Source organism: Delphinus delphis, chromosome 1, assembly GCF_949987515.2.
Source record: "Delphinus delphis chromosome 1, mDelDel1.2, whole genome shotgun sequence".
NCBI lineage: Eukaryota > Metazoa > Chordata > Mammalia > Artiodactyla > Delphinidae > Delphinus > Delphinus delphis.
The window spans coordinates 95,751,328-95,769,696 of NC_082683.1; the positions used below are offsets into that span (position 1 = coordinate 95,751,328).

The window sequence follows — 18,369 nt, forward strand, 5'->3', positions numbered from 1 at the left end:
GAGGGACATACTTTAGAATGTTGCTACCGAAAATGTGGTGAAAGGCCCAGCACAGATCACCTGGGAGCTTCTTATAAGTGCAGAATCTTAGGCCTTAACACAGACCTTCTGATTCGGAACTTGCATTTTAACAGATCACAGGTGACTCTAAGGATACTAAAGATTGGAAAGCTCTGCCCTAGGGAGTACTAGAGAACTGTGTTTTCCTCAAACTGGCCAAATAATAAGAATTACCTGGGTTGCTCGTTTCTATATTTCATCAAACTTTAGATGGCACTGAATGGAAGATCATTCTGATTTCAAAGAGGTTAATATATGTGTGTTTTTAAAAGAGTGTGTTTTAGAATCAGTAAGTTCCTGTAGTAGTGCCAATTCTTGAGCCTGAGAAACTATATTCTAAACTAATACAGTTTGAAAAACCCTGATCTAGACTAGTGGTTCTCAGCTTTTGGTGTATATTGGAATTTACCCAGAGAACTTAAAAAAAGAAAAAAATACTGAACTTAAAAAAAGAAAAAAATACTGATTTTCAGTCCAGGCATGAAGAGTTTCAAATCTCCCAGGTGGTTCTAATGCGCAGCCAATGCAGAGAAACACTGAGCTCCAAGTATTTAACTTGCTCTTTCCTTTTAGAGTGGAATTGCGCAGCCGTGGCCAGGTAGACTGAGAAAGTGGGAGGTAGAACCTAGGTCTCCCATCTACCAGGTACCCTGAGCTATCCCTGATCACCTTCCTCCTACCCACTGCCTCTCGCCTGCATATCTGGGTATCTGGCTGAGAAGCCCTGGGCCTGGAGCCCAGACTCTCAGGGCTGATGGAGAAGCAGGCAGCCGCCAAGGTGCCTTCCATGGTGATCATCTTTTCCCAATCAAAAATTGGCAGGTGCTTATTGACTTAAGGGAAAACAGGAGAGTCTTTGAAATTGTGACTGTCTTGGAATCTTGGCTATAAAGTTTCAGTAATGATACCTCACCAGCCCTGCCTAACCTACCCACAATATTGGTAACTTATACCTAGGCCAGAGCTGCGCTGCAGCCTGCACTGTTCAGAGCAAGGAACTGCCAGGAGCTGTGCTAGACAGTTTACGTGGCTCATCTCAGTTAATTCTCACACTGACTTCAAGGTAAGTGCTCTTGTCCCCAAATTACAGACCAGATAACTGAGACTTGAGGGTTAAGTAACTTTTATTCAAGGTCATATAGCTTAGTAAACAAGCCAGGCAATCTTTCTTTCCACTACCCCACAAAAGCAGCCCGAGAAAGAACGTTGGGCAAAAAAAGACGGACAAATGCATGAGCTCAGTAACAGCAGCACTTGCATTGTTAAAGGAGCCACTGACTTGTTTCACAAGTGGGAAAAATGTTTGAGCTTGTTCCTTTTTTACCTACCACCTCAGCAAACTTCTGTGCTGCTTCTCCTTGTTTCCTAGCTTGCTGGGCTCCCAATTCCCACTACTAAGCTGACTATGGGAACTCCTGGCCCTCACCTGCCCTCTAATTGCACAGACCTGCCCGCTACTATGCATGGACCATCCTGATGCCTCCTGCCTCCTGTCTTAAGCTCCTGTGCCTTTCCTGTGGCTCTTCTCCTTTATTATCCCATTTGGGTTCAGTGTCCTGGTAGAGTAGGTGCTATTCCCTCCCATTTTAGAGGTGAGGGAATTGAAGCACAGAAAGGCTATCCACATGTTACTAAACAAGTTAGTATCAGAATCAGCTAGAGCTCATGCGTCCTAGTCCACAGCCCGTATAACCCTGCAAAATTTTTTAGCTTCTTTAGCAACAGAGGAAGCTGTTCAGAGGAAGAGTGTGCGTTGGTGCCTTGAAGCTGTGTAATATGGAGTCTCAACGTGGGGAAAGCTTCCTCTGTTTAGACTTTGTTGTTTGAATAGTTACAATATTTTGAATGAAAGAAAAAAAATCACTGTTTTCCAACTAATTTAATCCTGCTTCCTGAGTTAAGGGGAAGTCTTAGGATCTGTCTTATACCCAGTGGTAGGGATTGTGTGTAAAGCCTTGTCCCAGCTGGAGTTGGGGGGTGGGCATGAAGAAAGAGGAACTCCCTTCAGGGCCTTCCAGTCCGAAGGAAGATTTGGTGTAAATGCACAGAGAAACAATTTAGTTAAAGGAGCACTGTGCTAGTGCTGGAGAATTCAGAGCTGTTTAAAACCTAGCCTCTACCCCTGGTAGAAAAGACAATTACACATCTCACTGTCAAGTTGATAAATTCTCTAGTAGAAGAAGGGAGAGAAAAATTGCAAAATGAGCAGACTTTCAAAAGAGAAGCAGAACAACAATAGGAGGAGACATTTGGAGGAGAGGAAAGAGCATGAGAAAAAGCATGGAGGCATGAGGTACAAAGTGTGCTCAGAGAAGACTGGGAAGTTAGATATGACTGGACTGGAGTAAAAGTGTGGAAAGTGCATGGAGGGGAGGGCTGGGAGACGAGAACAGGAAAGGAAAATTGGGGCTAGCCAGTGAAGGGCCTTGAATGACAAAGGGTTTGGCTAAAACCCATTTAAGACTTATAAGCAAGTATGGTTGGATACAGCTGCATGGTGCTATAAACAATGCGGGGTGACTGGGGTGGGGGACTGGCTCCTGGGAGAAGCTGAGAAAAAGAGCTGAACAGCTTGATTCTAGAAGGATCTAGGCATAATGTTTGGTTTAGGAAACTCATGGCCAATGATCTTTTTGAGGCTGCAGGTATTCTCTCCCAAGTCTAATATCTGCTGAAAGTGGTTTGTCCTTGGTAGGAGGCTGACATCACAGGTGAGCATCAGGCGAGAAGCTAAGAGAAGCAGTTCTTCAGAGAATTAAGGAGTGCATTGTCATTGGGGGCCTAAGGTTCAGGGAGGCCCATTCCAGGAGCCATCTGGGGTACAGGCTAGGCAATGATGAAGCTGGTTTCAAGCTAGGGAAGATCCCAGAGGCTCAAAGACAACATTATGTCCCCAATATGAAAACAGCTGGAGGTCGGAGAGGATGACTCACTCCTTCATTTCCCAAACTGTTCTGCATAGACAATGAAACCCCACTAAGATTCTTGCTGATGTTGTATAGGTGGGGAGATAGCGGCTTAGCTGTAATCAGGGCAGACTTCCTAGCAGGGACAGCATACTGAAAGTCTAGAAATAGGGGAGGGTTACAGGGTGAAGGGTGTGTTGTAGATGGGACGAGGGAGGAGCATGAAGGGACTAGTGAACTGGTTTTCCTAGGTAGGGTGGAGGGCAGGAATTGCCACCTATGGGCTGGTTAGGTAGGTAAACAGGTAGGTAGGTCTGGATTAAGGGGGAATCCTAAAAAGACCTGGCCCAATGCAAGATACCACCCTTTAAAGTTATGTCAAATTTTGTATTGTATCAGAATATAGATGACCTTCTACATGGTTACCTGGGACTTGATTTTTAATTTTGAGATTTATTTTATTATTCAATGTTGAGAGCCCAACAGCCTCAAAATTAGGCCCCAAGACTAATTTAGTCCGGGGTTAAGACATAGGAGAGTCTTAACTAGGTGGAATGTGGAGGCTATTACAGATTTTTATAGACTTTTGTTGCTTTCCATTTCCTTGATTATAAAAATCATGGATATGCATTGTAGACAGTTTTTAAAATGCAAATAAGTATAAAGAGGAAAATAAATATAAGCCATAATTCCACCACTCACCAATAATCATTTGTTACACTTTTTGATGTGTTTGTTTTCTATGCATATATGTCACATAATTAGGGTCATACTGTATGTACAGATTTGTGCATCCATTTTTTTCACCTAACTTTACATTGTAAACATTTTCACCTTATTAAGAGATTCTTCAAGAACAATTTTTAATGGTTGTATTTCATTGTATGCATATGACATAATTTAAACATTTTCCTATTGTTGGACCTTTAAGTTTCCAACCTTTCTATGTGATAAACATTGCAGTTATGAACAATTTTGTGCATATTTTTCTTGCAGTGCTTTTTAGAAGAACAATTTCCTGGAAGTGGAATTACTGGATCAGATAATACGAACCTTTTTAAGACTCTTGAGTAGACGTTGCCAAATGGCTTTCAGAAAGATTATATCAATGTTTTTTACGACCACCAGTAGGATATGTGTGTGTCCCATCTCACTACCCCCTTGCCTGCTTTAGGATTTTTTTTCCTTTAATCTTTGCTAATTTGATGGGTGAACATGGTATCTCCTTGTTCTCTTTTTAGTTTTATTGATTCTTTGTGAGGTGAAGTTTCCCGCCCCCCCCCCCCATGTTTACGGAGGCCATGGTTTTTTGAGTTTGTCCAGGGTGAAGAGCAGTAAGTAGGCAGGGATCAATGGAGGCAACACCAGGTGCCGGTAGGGAATAGGATTCAGGGTCCACAATCCAGTCTGGGGAGGAGGGGAGGAAGCAGAGTTCGGGAAGGAATTTGGTTGAGGTGGTGAGAATTGGGAGGAGCATTAGTACAACTGGGTGTGGGGGCAAAGGGCTCCCGCAAGGTAGAGACACAGGAATAGACTAATAGCTGCTAATACGTTTAATTATGTGCAGTGACGTTATAGGGCCTTTCTCCCACAGGTTTCCTTTAAGTAGGATTCTCTGCCACTTGGGAGTGGGGGTTCTGGTTGTGTGGGGTATCTGCAGTCCCCAAAATAGCCCAGCACCCCTTCTTTATAGACTGCAAGGTGAATCAACCTCTGAGAGTGTCAACAGGGGACCAAGGCCAAAGCATAGCAATGATATTACTGAACATTAACTGAGTAGTAACTACAAGCCAGGCACTTAACTTATATTAGTTCATTTATCCTAAAAACTACCATATAAAGTGGGGTCTCTTACACTCATTTTATAGAGGAAATAGAAGCACAGAGAAGTTAACATTCCCAGTGGCAGTCAGGAAGTAGATGAAGTCTGGAATTGAACCACACTGGCTACAGAGCCTAAGCTCTTGACCAACAAATACAGAAATAAATGTGGGAAGGGGAGTCAGAATTGCAGGACACACTCTGCCTAGCTACGCCTGCTGGGAAGGACTTCTGCTAAAAGAGAACCTTGGCACAATAATAATGGCTATCTTTTATTGGGCACTGGCTTTGTGCCATGTATCATGCAAAGGTGCCTAACGTTTCATCCTCACAATAACCCCTTTGAGTGAGGTACTGCGATTACCCCATCTCGCTTTACTGGTGAGGAAGCTGACGCACAGTCCTTGCCCAAGACGCTGCGGGGCGGATGCCGAGCGGCGGCTGCCCACGTGGCGCCGGGAAGAGGAAAAATGGCGGGGGCGGGGCCGGGGCCGGCTTGGCGGGGGAGGGCCCGAGCAGGGGCGGGGCCACGGACTTGGCGGGGCCTGGGGCTGCGGAGAAGCGCGCCGGCGCTGGCGAGGTTTCAGTGGGGTTGCACCTGTTGCGTGACTCCACCACAGTCCGGTTACCCGAGTCCGACCCGAATACCCAGAAAGTGTGGAGAGAAGCCCAGACGAGTTCCGGGTCCCGCTCTCTGGGGAGCACGTGGCCTGCCCGCCTCTGGAGTGCGGGGCTGGCGGTCGGGACGCTGGGGTCTACAAGGCCAGTGCAGCGGCCCAGGTCGGCAGGGGTCGGCCTCCCTACAGCCAGCAATTTTGAAAGACTGTCTTACTTCTCCCATATCAGTGCCAGGGCAGGGGCCCTTGGAGCGACTTGCCGGGGTCTGGATCCCAGCCCTTCTCCCGTCCCTCGCGACCGGGCTTCCCGGCTTTGCAGACCCTGGAGAGCAGACATACCGGTACCCCTCAGGGCTCGGGCAGCATGGCCTCAGGTGAGTGTGTGCGTGTGTGAAGGAGGGCAGGGTCTCTGGGACAGAGAAGTGCAGTGTCCAGGGTGACAAGAGGGTGGGCACAGCCTGCAGACCTACGGAAGGCGGACAGCTCCTCCCGGGGAGCGCCTGGAGAGCAGAGCCTGAGTGTGGAAAGACAGAAGGCAAAGTCAGAAGCCGCTAGGGTCTCTTTCCCAGACCCCAGAGAAGCCCCTGACTCCTGGCCTCCCTGCCTTCCTAGAGGGTAGCTTCTGTGGACAGTGGAATTTTCCCAAGACAGGCTCCTCCCTACTGGGCTGGGATTCTCAGTTCTACCCCATCCTCTCCGAGCTGGGCTACCCCTGGGGCCGGGGGTCCGACGAGGAAAAAAGGGGACTCTGCCCCAGAGGCGCTGGATTTTCATGGAATCCGCTGGCCTTGAGAGGAAAGTGTTCTGAGCTTGGGGGTGCTTGCACTGGATCCCTCTCTATTACTATTTGTTTTCTGCCTGGCTGGCTGGACCAGTTAGCCTGGACTTTGACCCTTTTGCTCCAGAGCCCTGGCAAGGGGCAAGGGGCAAGGGGCAAGGGGCTCCTGAGGGCTTCGTGGAGTGCTAGGGCTGGCCCTTCTCCATCTTGTTTCCTCACTTCCACCCCCCAGGGGAAGTGAGGAAACAAGTGACATGACCATCCGTGTAACTCCGGCGGACTGAGGAGAGGAAGGGAGGGTTAAAGGGGCAGGGATGGAGGCCCCCCCCCCCTCCTGAGGTTGCCTAGACAACATCAGAAATCATGGCCAGGGCCTCTTCCGCCTGCGGGGCCTCTGCTTCCTGCATCAGTCACTCCCGCTGGGGGCGGGGCAGAGGAAGGGGTTGGATGTGGCAGAGCCAGGCCCAGCTGGTGCGGCTCAGACTCCCCCCGCCGTCTCTGCGGCCGGAGCCATGGCATCCTATTCATCTGGTCCCGGCAAATCCAAGGCCAAATATCCCTTTAAGAAGCGGGCCAGCCTGCAGGCTTCCTCTGCAGTACCAGGTGAGTGTGTGCTTCCTGGCCTCAGGCTGGCTCTGCCCCTACCTCTCGCCCAGGCCACTGGTCCCCTCAGGAGGGGGGCTTCTCCTGCACCTTCTCTGCAGTGGTGCCCCTTGTCCCCTTCCCAGGGACAGCTGGCTTGGGAGGTGGTGTGGGGAGGGAGGTGGGGTGGAGGGTGACAGGGTTCTGTGTCGGGGATGCTGTCCTCTGTAACGAGGAGTGGGCATGGGTGTGGGTGCAGCAAGAGTGTATTTGCACACGTGTCAGCGTGTGGATGTGCTAAGACTGTTTGCATGTGGAGTGTGTGTGAATGGAGTGGGGGATGTGTGGGACTGACTAGTTTGCAGACTGGCCACACTGCTGGTGTCTGTGCCTTTACCAGGCAGGCTCAGGCTGTCTTCTTGCAGTTAGTTACTCTTTCTAGGATCCTAGATCTTGAACCCCCTTACTGGGGGTCTGATGTTAAGGCATACTTATTGCCGCCCGGCATCCAGGGTCTAGGGGCTCAACTGTATCTATTGTTTGCAGTTTGTTCATTCCTGATCTGTCTTGTGAGCTTCCTCAGAAGTATGGGGTGTCCTTGGGCTGGGCCCGTGCGGGGGCTCAGGCTGGGGCCGCTGCCGGCCTGCGTGTGCTCCTGCACCCTTTGGTTCAGCTCCCACTCCTGTAGGCATCTCTGCACCGTTTGGATCTTGCAGCGTGGTGCAGCTGTGCCCATCGCCCTGAGGGCTCGGCTGCCTGGGTCCGTGCTTGCTGAGAGATAGCTACCTGCCGTCTGCTGCTCCCAGGCCTGTGGCTAAGGGAAGACCACCCCCACTTTGGTGACCAGGTCAAGCCAGTACCCCCACCCCCGGAGCACCTGTCTGTACTTGTAGCCTGATTTTGCTTGTGCCTACCTCCTGGTTTTCTTATGCTACTGAAGATGCTGGCCTGAGTTCTGTATTGGCCTGAGAGTCTGTGTTCTCTGTGCCCAGGTCTCTGCCTCCAGAGGGTGTGTCCCCTGAGGCTAGATCTGTATACCTTGGGTTGGTCACATGGTGGGAGCATCTGATTCTTGGGGGTCAAAGCCTTGGGTACCTCTCTGCCTGCCAGGGCAGCCTTGGCAGTGAGTGAGGGGCTCTGGTCAAGTGGGTAGACAGGTTGGCAAGAATCTTGGAGCTGGTGGGAATGGCTGGGGAGTAGCCCTCTCTGGCTTTTGACCACCCCTCCCCACGCCGTGTGTGTGTGTGTGTGTGTGTGTGTGTGTGTGTGTGTGTGTGTATGTGTGTGTGTGTGTGTATGTGGGTGTGGGTGTGGTGCTGTAGCACAGACCCTGGGAGAAGGGACCAGCAGGCAGCTGGGTCTTCTAGACCTGGCCTCAGGAAGTGTGGAGGTTATTGCCTGTCTGTCACCTCTAGTGAACCCTGGCAGCCCTGTGTGGTGGCTTGGCAGGCTGGGGGGATGGCTCTGCATGCCAGAACCTGTCCTGGTCACCCCAGCATTTCTGTGGAGACCCTGGGTCACCCTGCTAGGAGAGGTGGTTGAGATTAGGGCCTTTGACTCAGTTCTGCTGACCCGATACACACCAGCCCTGGAGGTCTGTGGTCAGTCTCTCTGGAGGGGGTTAGAAGTGGGGAGGAGCTGTGTAGGGTCAGGGTTCTTGGGGGATGCAAGGGCCTTAGGCTTTGTCTTAACACTCTGAGGGCAGAGCTGGTGCCCATCTTCCTTCCGCTTTCTGCTCTGCCCTCTTCCAAGTAAGAGACAGTGTTCCCACCCTGCCAATTCTGTTCTCTTCACACCCTCACTGCTCATTGCCTTGGCCTACGCTGGGCCCAGAAGCTCCTCCCGCCCCCAGTGGGTGGGACTGCACGTGGGGAGTGTTTGGAGGGTCCCAGGAGTTCATAATCACAGATGATGGTACTTTCCAGAACTATCTTGCAGAGCCGTATCTCTGTGCGCCTTATAGCAGCTGTGGCTAGGCAGGGCAGGACTCCTTATCATCCCATTATAGGCAAACTTGAAGCCTCCGGAAGGTAGAGACTTGCCAGTAATTGGGAACAGAGTCAGACTCAAGTCCTCCAAATTCTAGTCTCACTTCTGAACCTCTTCTCCTGGGCAGTCTGTCCCCAACGATAGGCTTGGACGGGGGCTGGAGGTCTAGGGGGCCATGAACCAGTCCCCTGGGCAACAGGGAAGCTCTGTAACTGGTCCTTTCCTGGACCGAGCCTCTACCCCGGCTGTCAGCCAGTTCCTCTCCCCAGCAGGGGCCCTGTCTCTCCCAAGAGACCCTGTAGTCAGGGGCCCAGAGGGCAGTGGTGAGACAAACAAGGCCATTGGGCAGAGGAAGCTGGCCTGGGGCTGTTGGGTATGGAGGTGAGGAGGGCTGCTCATCCCCTCCTACTCTTTGGCTAGCCAGGCCCTACACACTATCCCCTAGGGCACTGCATTTTAAGGAGGCTTGTCCCTTCCCTGCCAGCCTGCCCTGCCCATAACGGCCTGCCCTGCTCCACCCCCTTGGGGGCCCCACTTTGGGCTGGGCCCTGGCACTGTAGAGGTTAAGGGCCTGTTCAGTTTGGGGGTTCCTCTTATCTCCCAACTCTGATACTCCTTCCCTTGATTTCTTTACTCCCCTGAGCTTCCCCAGTCCCCTGCTTGCCGTCATCCCAGGGTCTCCCCTGCATGCAGCTGCACTTGGTACAGCCCGTGCCGGCCCCTGAGCTGTCCTGGGGGACTGGCTGCAGCTCCACTCAGCAAACAGGCGGGCAAGGGGCACAGGGCTGCTGGCCGGCGCTGCCTGACTGCAGGTAGGGCCCAGGCAGGCACCAGGGCGAGGGGGGGCTAGGTCCTGGATCTGGGGCAGGCACCCCCTCTTCTTTTTGTCCAGCCTTAGGACAGGACTCTGGGGTGTTGGGAAGTGGGCCCAGAGACTTCAAGGCATGCTGCCTGGTAGAGCCTCTAGTCCATCCTGAGCCACAGTGGAGAGGGAAGAGGAGGGTGCTGGAGGGGAGTACCCCCCACGGCTGACTGGGAGAGCTTCCTGCTGGGAGGGTGGGGCTGGGGAGCCCAGGGAGGGTCCTCTGGGGTGGGCTGGGAGCTCAGGCAGCCTCTCTAGACTATCAGCTTCAAGGCCTTTAGTGCCAGCCTCCTGTTGGAAGCTGAGGAATTCTTCCTTCCGTGGAGAGAGACTCTGGCTTCTGATACTCCCTTCCCCAGGGCCTCCGGCCCAGATCCTGGGGCCTCTGAGTGGCGCAGACTGTTTGTGGCAGCTCCCTTTGGAGGGGCAGCCAGCAGTGGGAGGGGCAGGCTGGGGCCAGTCCACATCTTGGCAGCCCTGGGGTCCTGGGGGAGAGGGCAGGCCTCCAGGGAGGAGGTAGGGTTCCTGCTGCCAACCAGGTCCTCCACTTCCTCTCTTCCTCTTCCTTTGAAGGCTGGTCCCCAGGTCAGAGCTGAGTGGCAGCTGTGGCTTCCCCGGGCTTTGTAGGTCTAGGGTATCGGGCGCAGACCCTGGCCCTTGAGAGGGGGATCTGCTGGTCCAGAGGCAGGTCTGATCCTGGATTGGCTGCCCTGGAAGCTGTGCACTTGGCATCGCTGGTGTGGCCTTAATGAGCGCCTGGAGAGAGGGGGGGTGGGGAGTGTGTGTGTGTGTGTGTGTGTGTGTGTGTGTGTGTGTGTGTGTACATGGACACGTGGGTGCCTGCCTGTAGCAGGTACTCACATGGAGGTTCTCTCATGGCCTGATGGGGTGGCCCCTAGTCCCGGATTCAGATTTTTATTCCTGGGGTGAATGAATCCACTTGTTCTAGGGGCAGACTCGTGGCCCCACCCATGAGCCTGGAATGGGTGAGGGGCCCCCGTGCCAGACTGCAGGTGAGGTCCACATGCGGGCTCACTTCTCAGCCTCTGAGGGGTGACTGGCCTCTCTCCGGGGCTGGCCTGGGGCAGGCAGGGGCCCAGGGCTTCCAGTGCACCCAGGCCCTGCCCTTCACCCTTTGACCCTGCATCACTGTCTCCACAGAGGCTCGGGGTGGGCTGGGGGCCCCTCCGCTGCAGTCTGCCCGATCCCTGCCAGGCCCTGCCCCCTGCCTCAAGCACTTCCCGCTCGACCTGCGCACGTCTATGGATGGCAAATGCAAGGAGATCGCCGAGGTATCGCCTGGCACCGCACCCTGTGTCCCCCCATCACTGCCGCCATGCCTAGTCTTTGCTCCCCTCACCCCTTCTCCACCTCACCTGTCCCTTTACTTCACGCTTGGCTGTGCCCTGATCCCCTAGCCTGTACCAGGTACCCCCAGCTCCTGTGCCTTCACCCCATCCCCAGATCCTGATGGCCAGGCCACACTGACCCTTCCTTCCCTCCCACCAGGAGCTGTTCAGCCGCTCCCTGGCTGAGAGTGAGCTCCGGAGTGCCCCATACGAGTTCCCGGAGGAGAGCCCCATTGAGCAACTGGAGGAGCGGCGGCAGCGCCTGGAGCGGCAGATCAGCCAGGATGTCAAGTAAGCCCCCAGGTTCAGAGCCAGACAGGCCACCTCAAGGGGCAAGCCATGGGGTGGGGGGCACAGCCAGGCGGCCGTGGGGTGGGGGGCACAGCCAGGCGGCCGTGGGGTGGGGGGCACAGCCAGGCGGCCCTGGGGTGGGGGGCATAGCCAGGCGGCCCTGGGGTGGGGGCACAGCCAGGTGGCCATGGTGTGGGGGCACAGCCAGGCAGCCCTGGGGTGGGGGGCACAGCCAGGCGGCCGTGGTGTGGGGGGCACAGCCAGGCGGCCGTGGGGTGGGGGGCACAGCCAGGCGGCCGTGGTGTGGGGGGCACAGCCAGGCGGCCGTGGTGTCAGGGGCACAGCCAGGCGGCCCTGGGGTGGGGGGCACAGCCAGGCGGCCCTGGGGTGGGGGGCACAGCCAGGCAGCCCTGGGGTGGGGGGCACAGCCAGGCGGCCCTGGGGTGGGGGGCACAGCCAGGCGGCCGTGGGGTGGGGGGCACAGCCAGGCGGCCCTGGGGTGGGGGGCACAGCCAGGCGGCCCTGGGGTGGGGGGCACAGCCAGGCGGCCATGGGGTGGGGGGCACAGCCAGGTGGCCATGGGGTGGGGGCACAGCCAGGTGGCCGTGGGGTGGGGGGCACAGCCAGGCGGCTGTGGGGTGGGTGGCACAGGAAGCGTGGGGTTGGGGGGAGGGACACAGAACAGTTTGCCCAGCATCCCTCTGTCTCCATCCGGACGCTTTCAGAGCCCCATCTCTTCTCTTCCAAGCAGTCCTCCCTCTGGGGCCCCCTGGGGAGGCGGTGCAGAGCAGTGGTGTGAAGCATAGGCTTTGGAGTCAGGCTGCTGGGTTCTGGTTCCGTCTTCTACCCACCAGCGTGGCCTGGAACATGTTGCTTAACTTCTGGGTGTGCTTTCTCATCTCCGATGTGGGGCAAGAGCAGCACCCACGGCATAGGGTTCTACATCCCTGTGAGGACCACAGGTGACACCACGTGCACGGCACCTAGGACAGTGCAGGCACCTGGGAGCAAGGGCCTCCTCAGCTGCCTGACCTCTCACTCCTCTCACCTCTAGGCTGGAGCCGGACATCCTGCTTCGGGCCAAGCAAGATTTCCTGAAGACAGACAGTGACTCGGACCTCCAGTGAGGAGGGCAGAGGGGTACGGGGGATGCAGGGCTGGGGCCTGTCCCACTGCTGTCTCCAGCCCCTCCCTCGTACCCTCCACTTGTAGGCTCTACAAGGAGCAGCGTGACGGGCAGGGCGACCGGGGCCTGTGGGAGCGAGATGTGGTGCTGGAGCGGGAATTTCAGCGGGTCACCATCTCTGGGGAGGAGAAGTGTGGGGTGAGTGTCCCCGTCCCCTGGATCCTGGTGGGCTCCCCGAGTCTGGGCAGCTGGGGGTAGAGGCCAGAGAGGGTGTTTCTCTTTCTTGAAGCTGGAGGGGCAGAGGGTCTGGCTGGAAGCTAGTTGCTGTGCTGAGAGCAGAATGGTCTGAGGGTTTCTGGGGTCAAGGCCCAGGGAAGAGGTGAGGGTGAGTCGGGTCTGGGTCTGGGACTGGGACCAAGGAGAGTGATTCCCCGTCTCCAGGTGCCGTTCACAGACCTGCTGGATGCAGCCAAGAGCGTGGTGCGGGCACTCTTCATCCGGGAGAAGTACATGGCCCTGTCACTGCAGAGCTTCTGCCCCACCACCCGCCGGTACCTGCAGCAGCTGGCCGAGAAGCCCCTGGAGACACGGACCTATGAGCAGGGCCCGGACACCCCTGTGTCCGCTGGTGGGATCCCCCATCCCTGTCCTACTCCAAGTGCCCTGGTATCCCAGGCTCCCTGAGCTTGGTGCCCAGGAACCTCAGCCTGCCTGCTTTGTCCCACACGCGAGTTCATTCCAGCCTCTTGGCATGCGGGGGTGGAGGCAGGGGCAGGAGCTGTCCTGCTGGGGCTTCTGGGCCAGGCAGCGGGTGGCCTGGAAGAGACCTGGCCCTGACTCCACCCTTCTCACCCCTGCAGATGCCCCAGTGCACCCCCCTGTGCTGGAGCAGCACCCGTATGAGCACTGTGAGCCGAGCACCATGCCGGGGGACCTGGGCTTGGGTCTGCGCATGGTGCAGGGCGTGGTTCACGTCTACACCCGCAGGGAACCCGATGAGCAGTAAGAGGGGCGTGGGGCATTCTGGGGGGGAAGCTGTGGCGGGCTGCATCGGCTCGGGAGGGCCCACAGGGCCTGGCTTGCTCTCCTCACTCAAGCTCCCCCTACACGCCAGCTGCTCAGAGGTGGAGCTGCCGTACCCCGACCTGCAGGAATTTGTGGCAGATGTCAACGTGCTGATGGCTCTGATTATCAATGGCCCCATGTGAGTCTGTGCCTGTACCAGACACTCGTCTCCCCTCCCAGCCCGGATTCTTCCAGCCCCAGCCCTGCCCCAGACACCCGTCACCCAGTCTCCCACCCTTTCAGTCACCGAGTCCTAGATTTTCCCGTCATCTGCTGCCCCCTTGGCAGCCTCAGGCCTGCACCTTCCTGCTTCCTCCCTCTGCTCTGCTACCCAGGCCCTCCCAGGTGCTTCCTTGCGGGCCTGAGCCCCTGCCTGCTTCTCCTTCTGCCCAGAAAGTCATTCTGTTACCGTCGGCTGCAGTACCTGAGCTCTAAGTTCCAGATGCACGTGCTGCTCAATGAGATGAAGGAGCTGGCCGCCCAGAAGAAGGTGCCACACCGAGATTTCTACAACATCCGCAAGGTGGGTCCTCACCCCCAAGCCTGACCCTGCACCTCTGCCCAGCCTCCCCCTCCAGGGCCTGGGTCCCCACCCAGCATCCAGTTTGAAGAGTCCTCTCCCATCCCACCGCCCAGGCTCCGGACTGTCCTGGCCTCCCGTGGACCCAGCAGTCCCCGTTCCCCTCCAGGTGGACACGCACATCCATGCCTCGTCCTGCATGAACCAGAAGCATCTGCTGCGCTTCATCAAACGGGCGATGAAGCGGCACCTGGAGGAGATCGTGCACATGGAGCAGGGTCGCGAGCAGACGCTGCGGGAGGTCTTCGAGAGCATGAATCTCACTGCCTACGACCTGAGTGTGGACACGCTCGATGTGCACGCGGTCCGTCCCAGTGGTAGAGGGGCTGAGGGGCTGGGCCAGTGTGCGGGCCAGGGGTCAGGGGTGACTTGGGCCTGCCCTTCTCCCCCAGGACAGGAACACCTTCCATCGCTTTGACAAGTTCAATGCCAAATATAACCCTATTGGGGAGTCTGTCCTCCGAGAGATCTTCATCAAGACCGACAACAGGGTTTCTGGGAAGTACTTTGCTCACATCATCAAGGTAGGGAGGAGGGGCTGCCAGGGCCCACGTATAGGGAGGGGCAGCGTCGGCCTGCGGCAGCCCTCCCTGAGTGGGTAGCCGGGGGCTTGCATAGGTGGGTGGGGAGGGTGGGTGAGAGGCATGAAGGGGTCTGACTGAGCACACCTGGTGGGCACGAAAACAGGGACGGGTGAGAAGCCTGAGGGTGACAGTTGCCTCACACGTCCCAGGAGGTGATGTCGGACCTGGAAGAGAGCAAATACCAGAATGCGGAGCTGCGGCTCTCCATTTACGGGCGCTCAAGGGACGAGTGGGACAAGCTGGCGCACTGGGCCGTCATACACCGTGTACACTCTCCCAACGTGCGCTGGCTCGTGCAGGTGCCCCGCCTCTTGTGAGTGTCCCTTGGAGTGGGAGGGAACGTGGGGGCAGAGGTCAGGAGGCCAGGGCCTCCTCCTGCCCTCCTGGGATGGCTGACCCTCCCCTGTCCCAGCCGAGCCCTCGGAACTGGAGGGACTCCCTGGTCCACTCACGGTCTGTCCCGCTCGGCACACCCAATGTGGCTCAAAAATGCTTCTGTGATTCTGCCCTGACCTGCACATGCCTGTGTGCACTCGTCTCGCCTGCAGTGACGTGTACCGTACCAAGGGCCAGCTGGCCAACTTCCAGGAGATGCTGGAGAACATCTTTCTGCCACTGTTCGAGGCCACCATCCACCCTGCCAGCCACCCGGAGCTGCATCTCTTCTTGGAGCATGTGAGGGTGTGGCCCAGGGCTGGGTGTGGGGGGGACACTGCCTCAGGCCTGGCTGCGGCTCTGGACCTGACCCCAGTGTCCTGTGCCAGGTGGATGGCTTTGACAGCGTGGATGATGAGTCCAAGCCTGAGAACCACATCTTTAACCTGGAGAGCCCCCTCCCCGAGGCCTGGGTGGAGGAGGACAACCCACCGTATGCCTACTACTTGTACTACACCTTCGTCAACATGGCCATGCTGAACCACCTGCGCAGGTGCCTGCTCCTGGGCTCCGCTGGTGCCATGTCTCTGGCTGCCCTGCCAGCTCTCAGCCAGCAGGCCTTGCTCTGGGCCTGCCCTGGGCTGGGGCCACCAGATCTCTGACCCACCTCTTGGCCCCAGTCTTAGATGGGATGGGTTCTCTGCCCTCGGGGCTCTGTGGGTCAGCCCTCGCTGACCAAGGATCTACCCCTGCCCCCTGGTCCTAGGCCCACAAAGTCACTGGGTGGGGGCTCAGGAGCCCAGGCGAGCCAGGCTTGGGACCCGACGCTGTCTTCACGCCCCCCAGGCAGAGGGGCTTCCACACGTTTGTGCTGAGGCCGCACTGTGGGGAGGCCGGGCCCATCCACCATCTGGTGTCGGCCTTCATGCTGGCTGAGAACATCTCGCATGGGCTGCTTCTGCGCAAGGTCAGGCTCTGCACCCCAGCCTCCCCTCCTCCCAGCCCTTCAAGCCTCTTCAGCAACTGGTCCTCCTCCCCAGCTTGGACCCCAGCCTCCACACGGAGGCCCGAACTTGGATTCTGGCTGTAACCGACCCTCTGCAACTCAGGCCCATCCTGGACTGCCCCCTGTCCCCCACTGTGACCTGTAACCCCCAGAGCCAGGTGTCCTCCCCAGGCTGGAGGCCACCTGACAGGCCTGCCCTCCCTGTTGCCTGCCCAGGCCCCGGTCCTGCAGTACCTGTATTACTTGGCCCAGATTGGCATCGCCATGTCCCCGCTCAGCAACAACAGCCTCTTCCTCAGCTACCACCGGAACCCACTACCTGAGTACCTGTCCCGTGGCCTCATGGTCTCACTGTCCACCGACGATCCCCTGCAGTTCCACTTCACCAAGGTCAGCACATGGCGGCAGCCTGGTGGGCGGGTGTCCTGGGACACGAAGACCACCCGGACAGGGCAGGTCTCGGGGCTGGTGCTGCCCTCTGCTGGTGGAGTGCAGCATGCCTCATGGCAAGTCCATGGGAGGGGCGGGTGGCAGGCCCGGTCCCCCCGCCTGAGGGAACCTGGCCTGTGCAGGAGCCACTGATGGAGGAGTACAGCATCGCCACCCAGGTGTGGAAGCTCAGCTCCTGCGACATGTGCGAGCTGGCACGCAACAGTGTGCTCATGAGTGGCTTCTCCCACAAGGTACTGCACCCCCTTGGCATCCCCTCTCCTCCCCTGCTCCGTGTTTTGGGAAGGTCCCAGGGTAGCTGGCCCCTCAGAGCTGGCTGCAGCCCTGCGCATTGTCCTGCCCCTTCAGGTGAAGAGCCACTGGCTGGGACCCAACTATACCAAGGAGGGCCCTGAGGGCAATGACATCCGCCGCACCAATGTGCCGGACATCCGTGTGGGCTACCGCCATGAGACCCTGTGCCAGGAGCTGGCGCTCATCACGCAGGCCGTGCAGAGCGAGATGCTGGAGACTATCCCGGAGGAGGCGGGCATCACCATGAGCCCGGGGCCTCAGTGAGCCCAGCCCAAACAGTGCCCCCGCGTCTTGGCACCTTGACCACGTTCTGTCCTCAGACCCCTCCCGCCCTGTTGTGGTCTCTGCATGTGTCTGTTCTTTGTTCCGTCCTGCATGTCTCTACCTGTATCTGTGCCGCCCAGGAGCCGCTTTACCCTTGTCTTGGCTTGGGTGGCACCTGATGGCCCAGGTTTGAGGTCTGCCCTGCTGGTGGACCTGTCCCAGGATCCTCTGAAGGCTGGCTGTCCTGCGGGCATCTGAGTGTCCACAAGAGCCAGGGATGGTTGTGGGGGTCTGGCCCTTGGGGTCCTGGCTTGGGCAAATCTGAGCTTTGGCTGGGGCTTGAGTTTGGGCCTCCGTCTTGCTTATGCGGCTGAGGGGCAGTCAGGTGTGGCCTGTACACGTGTGTTGTGGGCACGGACTGCCAGGGATCTGCGGCAGGTAGAATTGGCTGAGTCACAGCCCTAGCTGCCTGGGCTTGGGCCCCGGAGGTGCTGGACCAGCACCTCTGCCAAATCACGGCCCAGCAGCTTTCACCGTCCTTCCTCTGGTCCATGTGCTCCCCTGGTGTCAGCTTCCTGTGCCTCTGTGGGAGGGGGCAGCTGCCCTGTGCTGTGTCTGACGCCATTGCAGCTGGAGGGTCCTGGATCTGCCACCAGCCCTGAGGGCAGTATCCCTACTATGGTCCCCAGAGTTTTGACCAGACCTGGATCCCACCTGGTCCCCTGTGTTGTGTTCTGGACCGAGGCCTTTGCTATGAATTGCGGTGTTTCATACAATCCCATCTTTCCTAGTGCATGAGAAATAAAGATTATTTAAGTAACGAGGCAGATGGGGTCTCTGTTGGGAGAGGGAGAGCCGTGGTGGATGGTGGCTGAGGTCGGGTCCAGGAACACTGCGGATGGAGATACAGCAAATTCTGAGGGGAGTGACTGGGCTTGACTGAGTGTGTTTATGCATGTGGAAACTGACAAAGGCAGCGGGGTGGGAGGAGAGGCCCACCGGGGACCTGTCTGCTGCCCCTAGGCCCTTGTCCAGCCTGCCCCCTCTGAAATGGACTTGGCCCCAGGTCTCGGGCACATCTCTGTCACATCAGTTTGGGGAGTAGCATCCCCTTTCCACCTTCTACTTCCTCCTCACCTCCAGCCTCTTAGGACACCCTAGTAGATGTGGGAATGTGAGATTACAAGCAAGCCTGAGGCCAGTGGTTCTGAAACTCTGGGGACATCAGGCCCTTCTGGGGAGCTTGTTTAAAACGCTGTTTCCAGGTCCTACCCTCTGCGATTCTGATTCAGTAGGTGGGAGGCATAGCGCAGAAATCTGCAAGCTCCCGGCAGATTCTCTTGCAAAGGGTTGGAGCAAGCGTTTGCCTT

At 57.1% G+C, this 18,369-nt stretch overlaps 1 protein-coding gene across 3 annotated transcripts; it reads left to right on the plus strand.

Annotated features, from left to right (window-relative positions):
* The first annotated feature begins 5,214 nt into the window (after positions 1-5,214).
* Positions 5,215-17,818, plus strand: AMPD2 (adenosine monophosphate deaminase 2). Of its 3 annotated transcripts, XM_060026811.1 has the most exons (18): positions 6,333-6,785; positions 10,777-10,907; positions 11,125-11,255; positions 12,310-12,378; positions 12,468-12,579; positions 12,823-13,009; positions 13,242-13,383; positions 13,496-13,585; positions 13,840-13,969; positions 14,136-14,330; positions 14,419-14,550; positions 14,760-14,923; positions 15,159-15,285; positions 15,375-15,538; positions 15,832-15,952; positions 16,208-16,381; positions 16,564-16,674; positions 16,790-17,818. In XM_060026811.1, the coding sequence occupies exons 1-18, from the start codon at positions 6,695-6,697 to the stop codon at positions 16,997-16,999; spliced, it is 2,481 nt and encodes an 826-aa protein (XP_059882794.1). In that variant the 5' UTR covers positions 6,333-6,694; the 3' UTR covers positions 17,000-17,818. The 3 variants fall into 3 exon arrangements, with proteins under 3 accessions (XP_059882784.1, XP_059882794.1, XP_069397355.1); XM_060026801.1 differs by lacking the exons at positions 6,333-6,785; positions 10,777-10,907 and adding an exon at positions 5,215-5,778; XM_069541254.1 differs by lacking the exon at positions 10,777-10,907 and having other exon boundaries at positions 6,615-6,785.
* Positions 17,819-18,369: the final 551 nt, after the last annotated feature.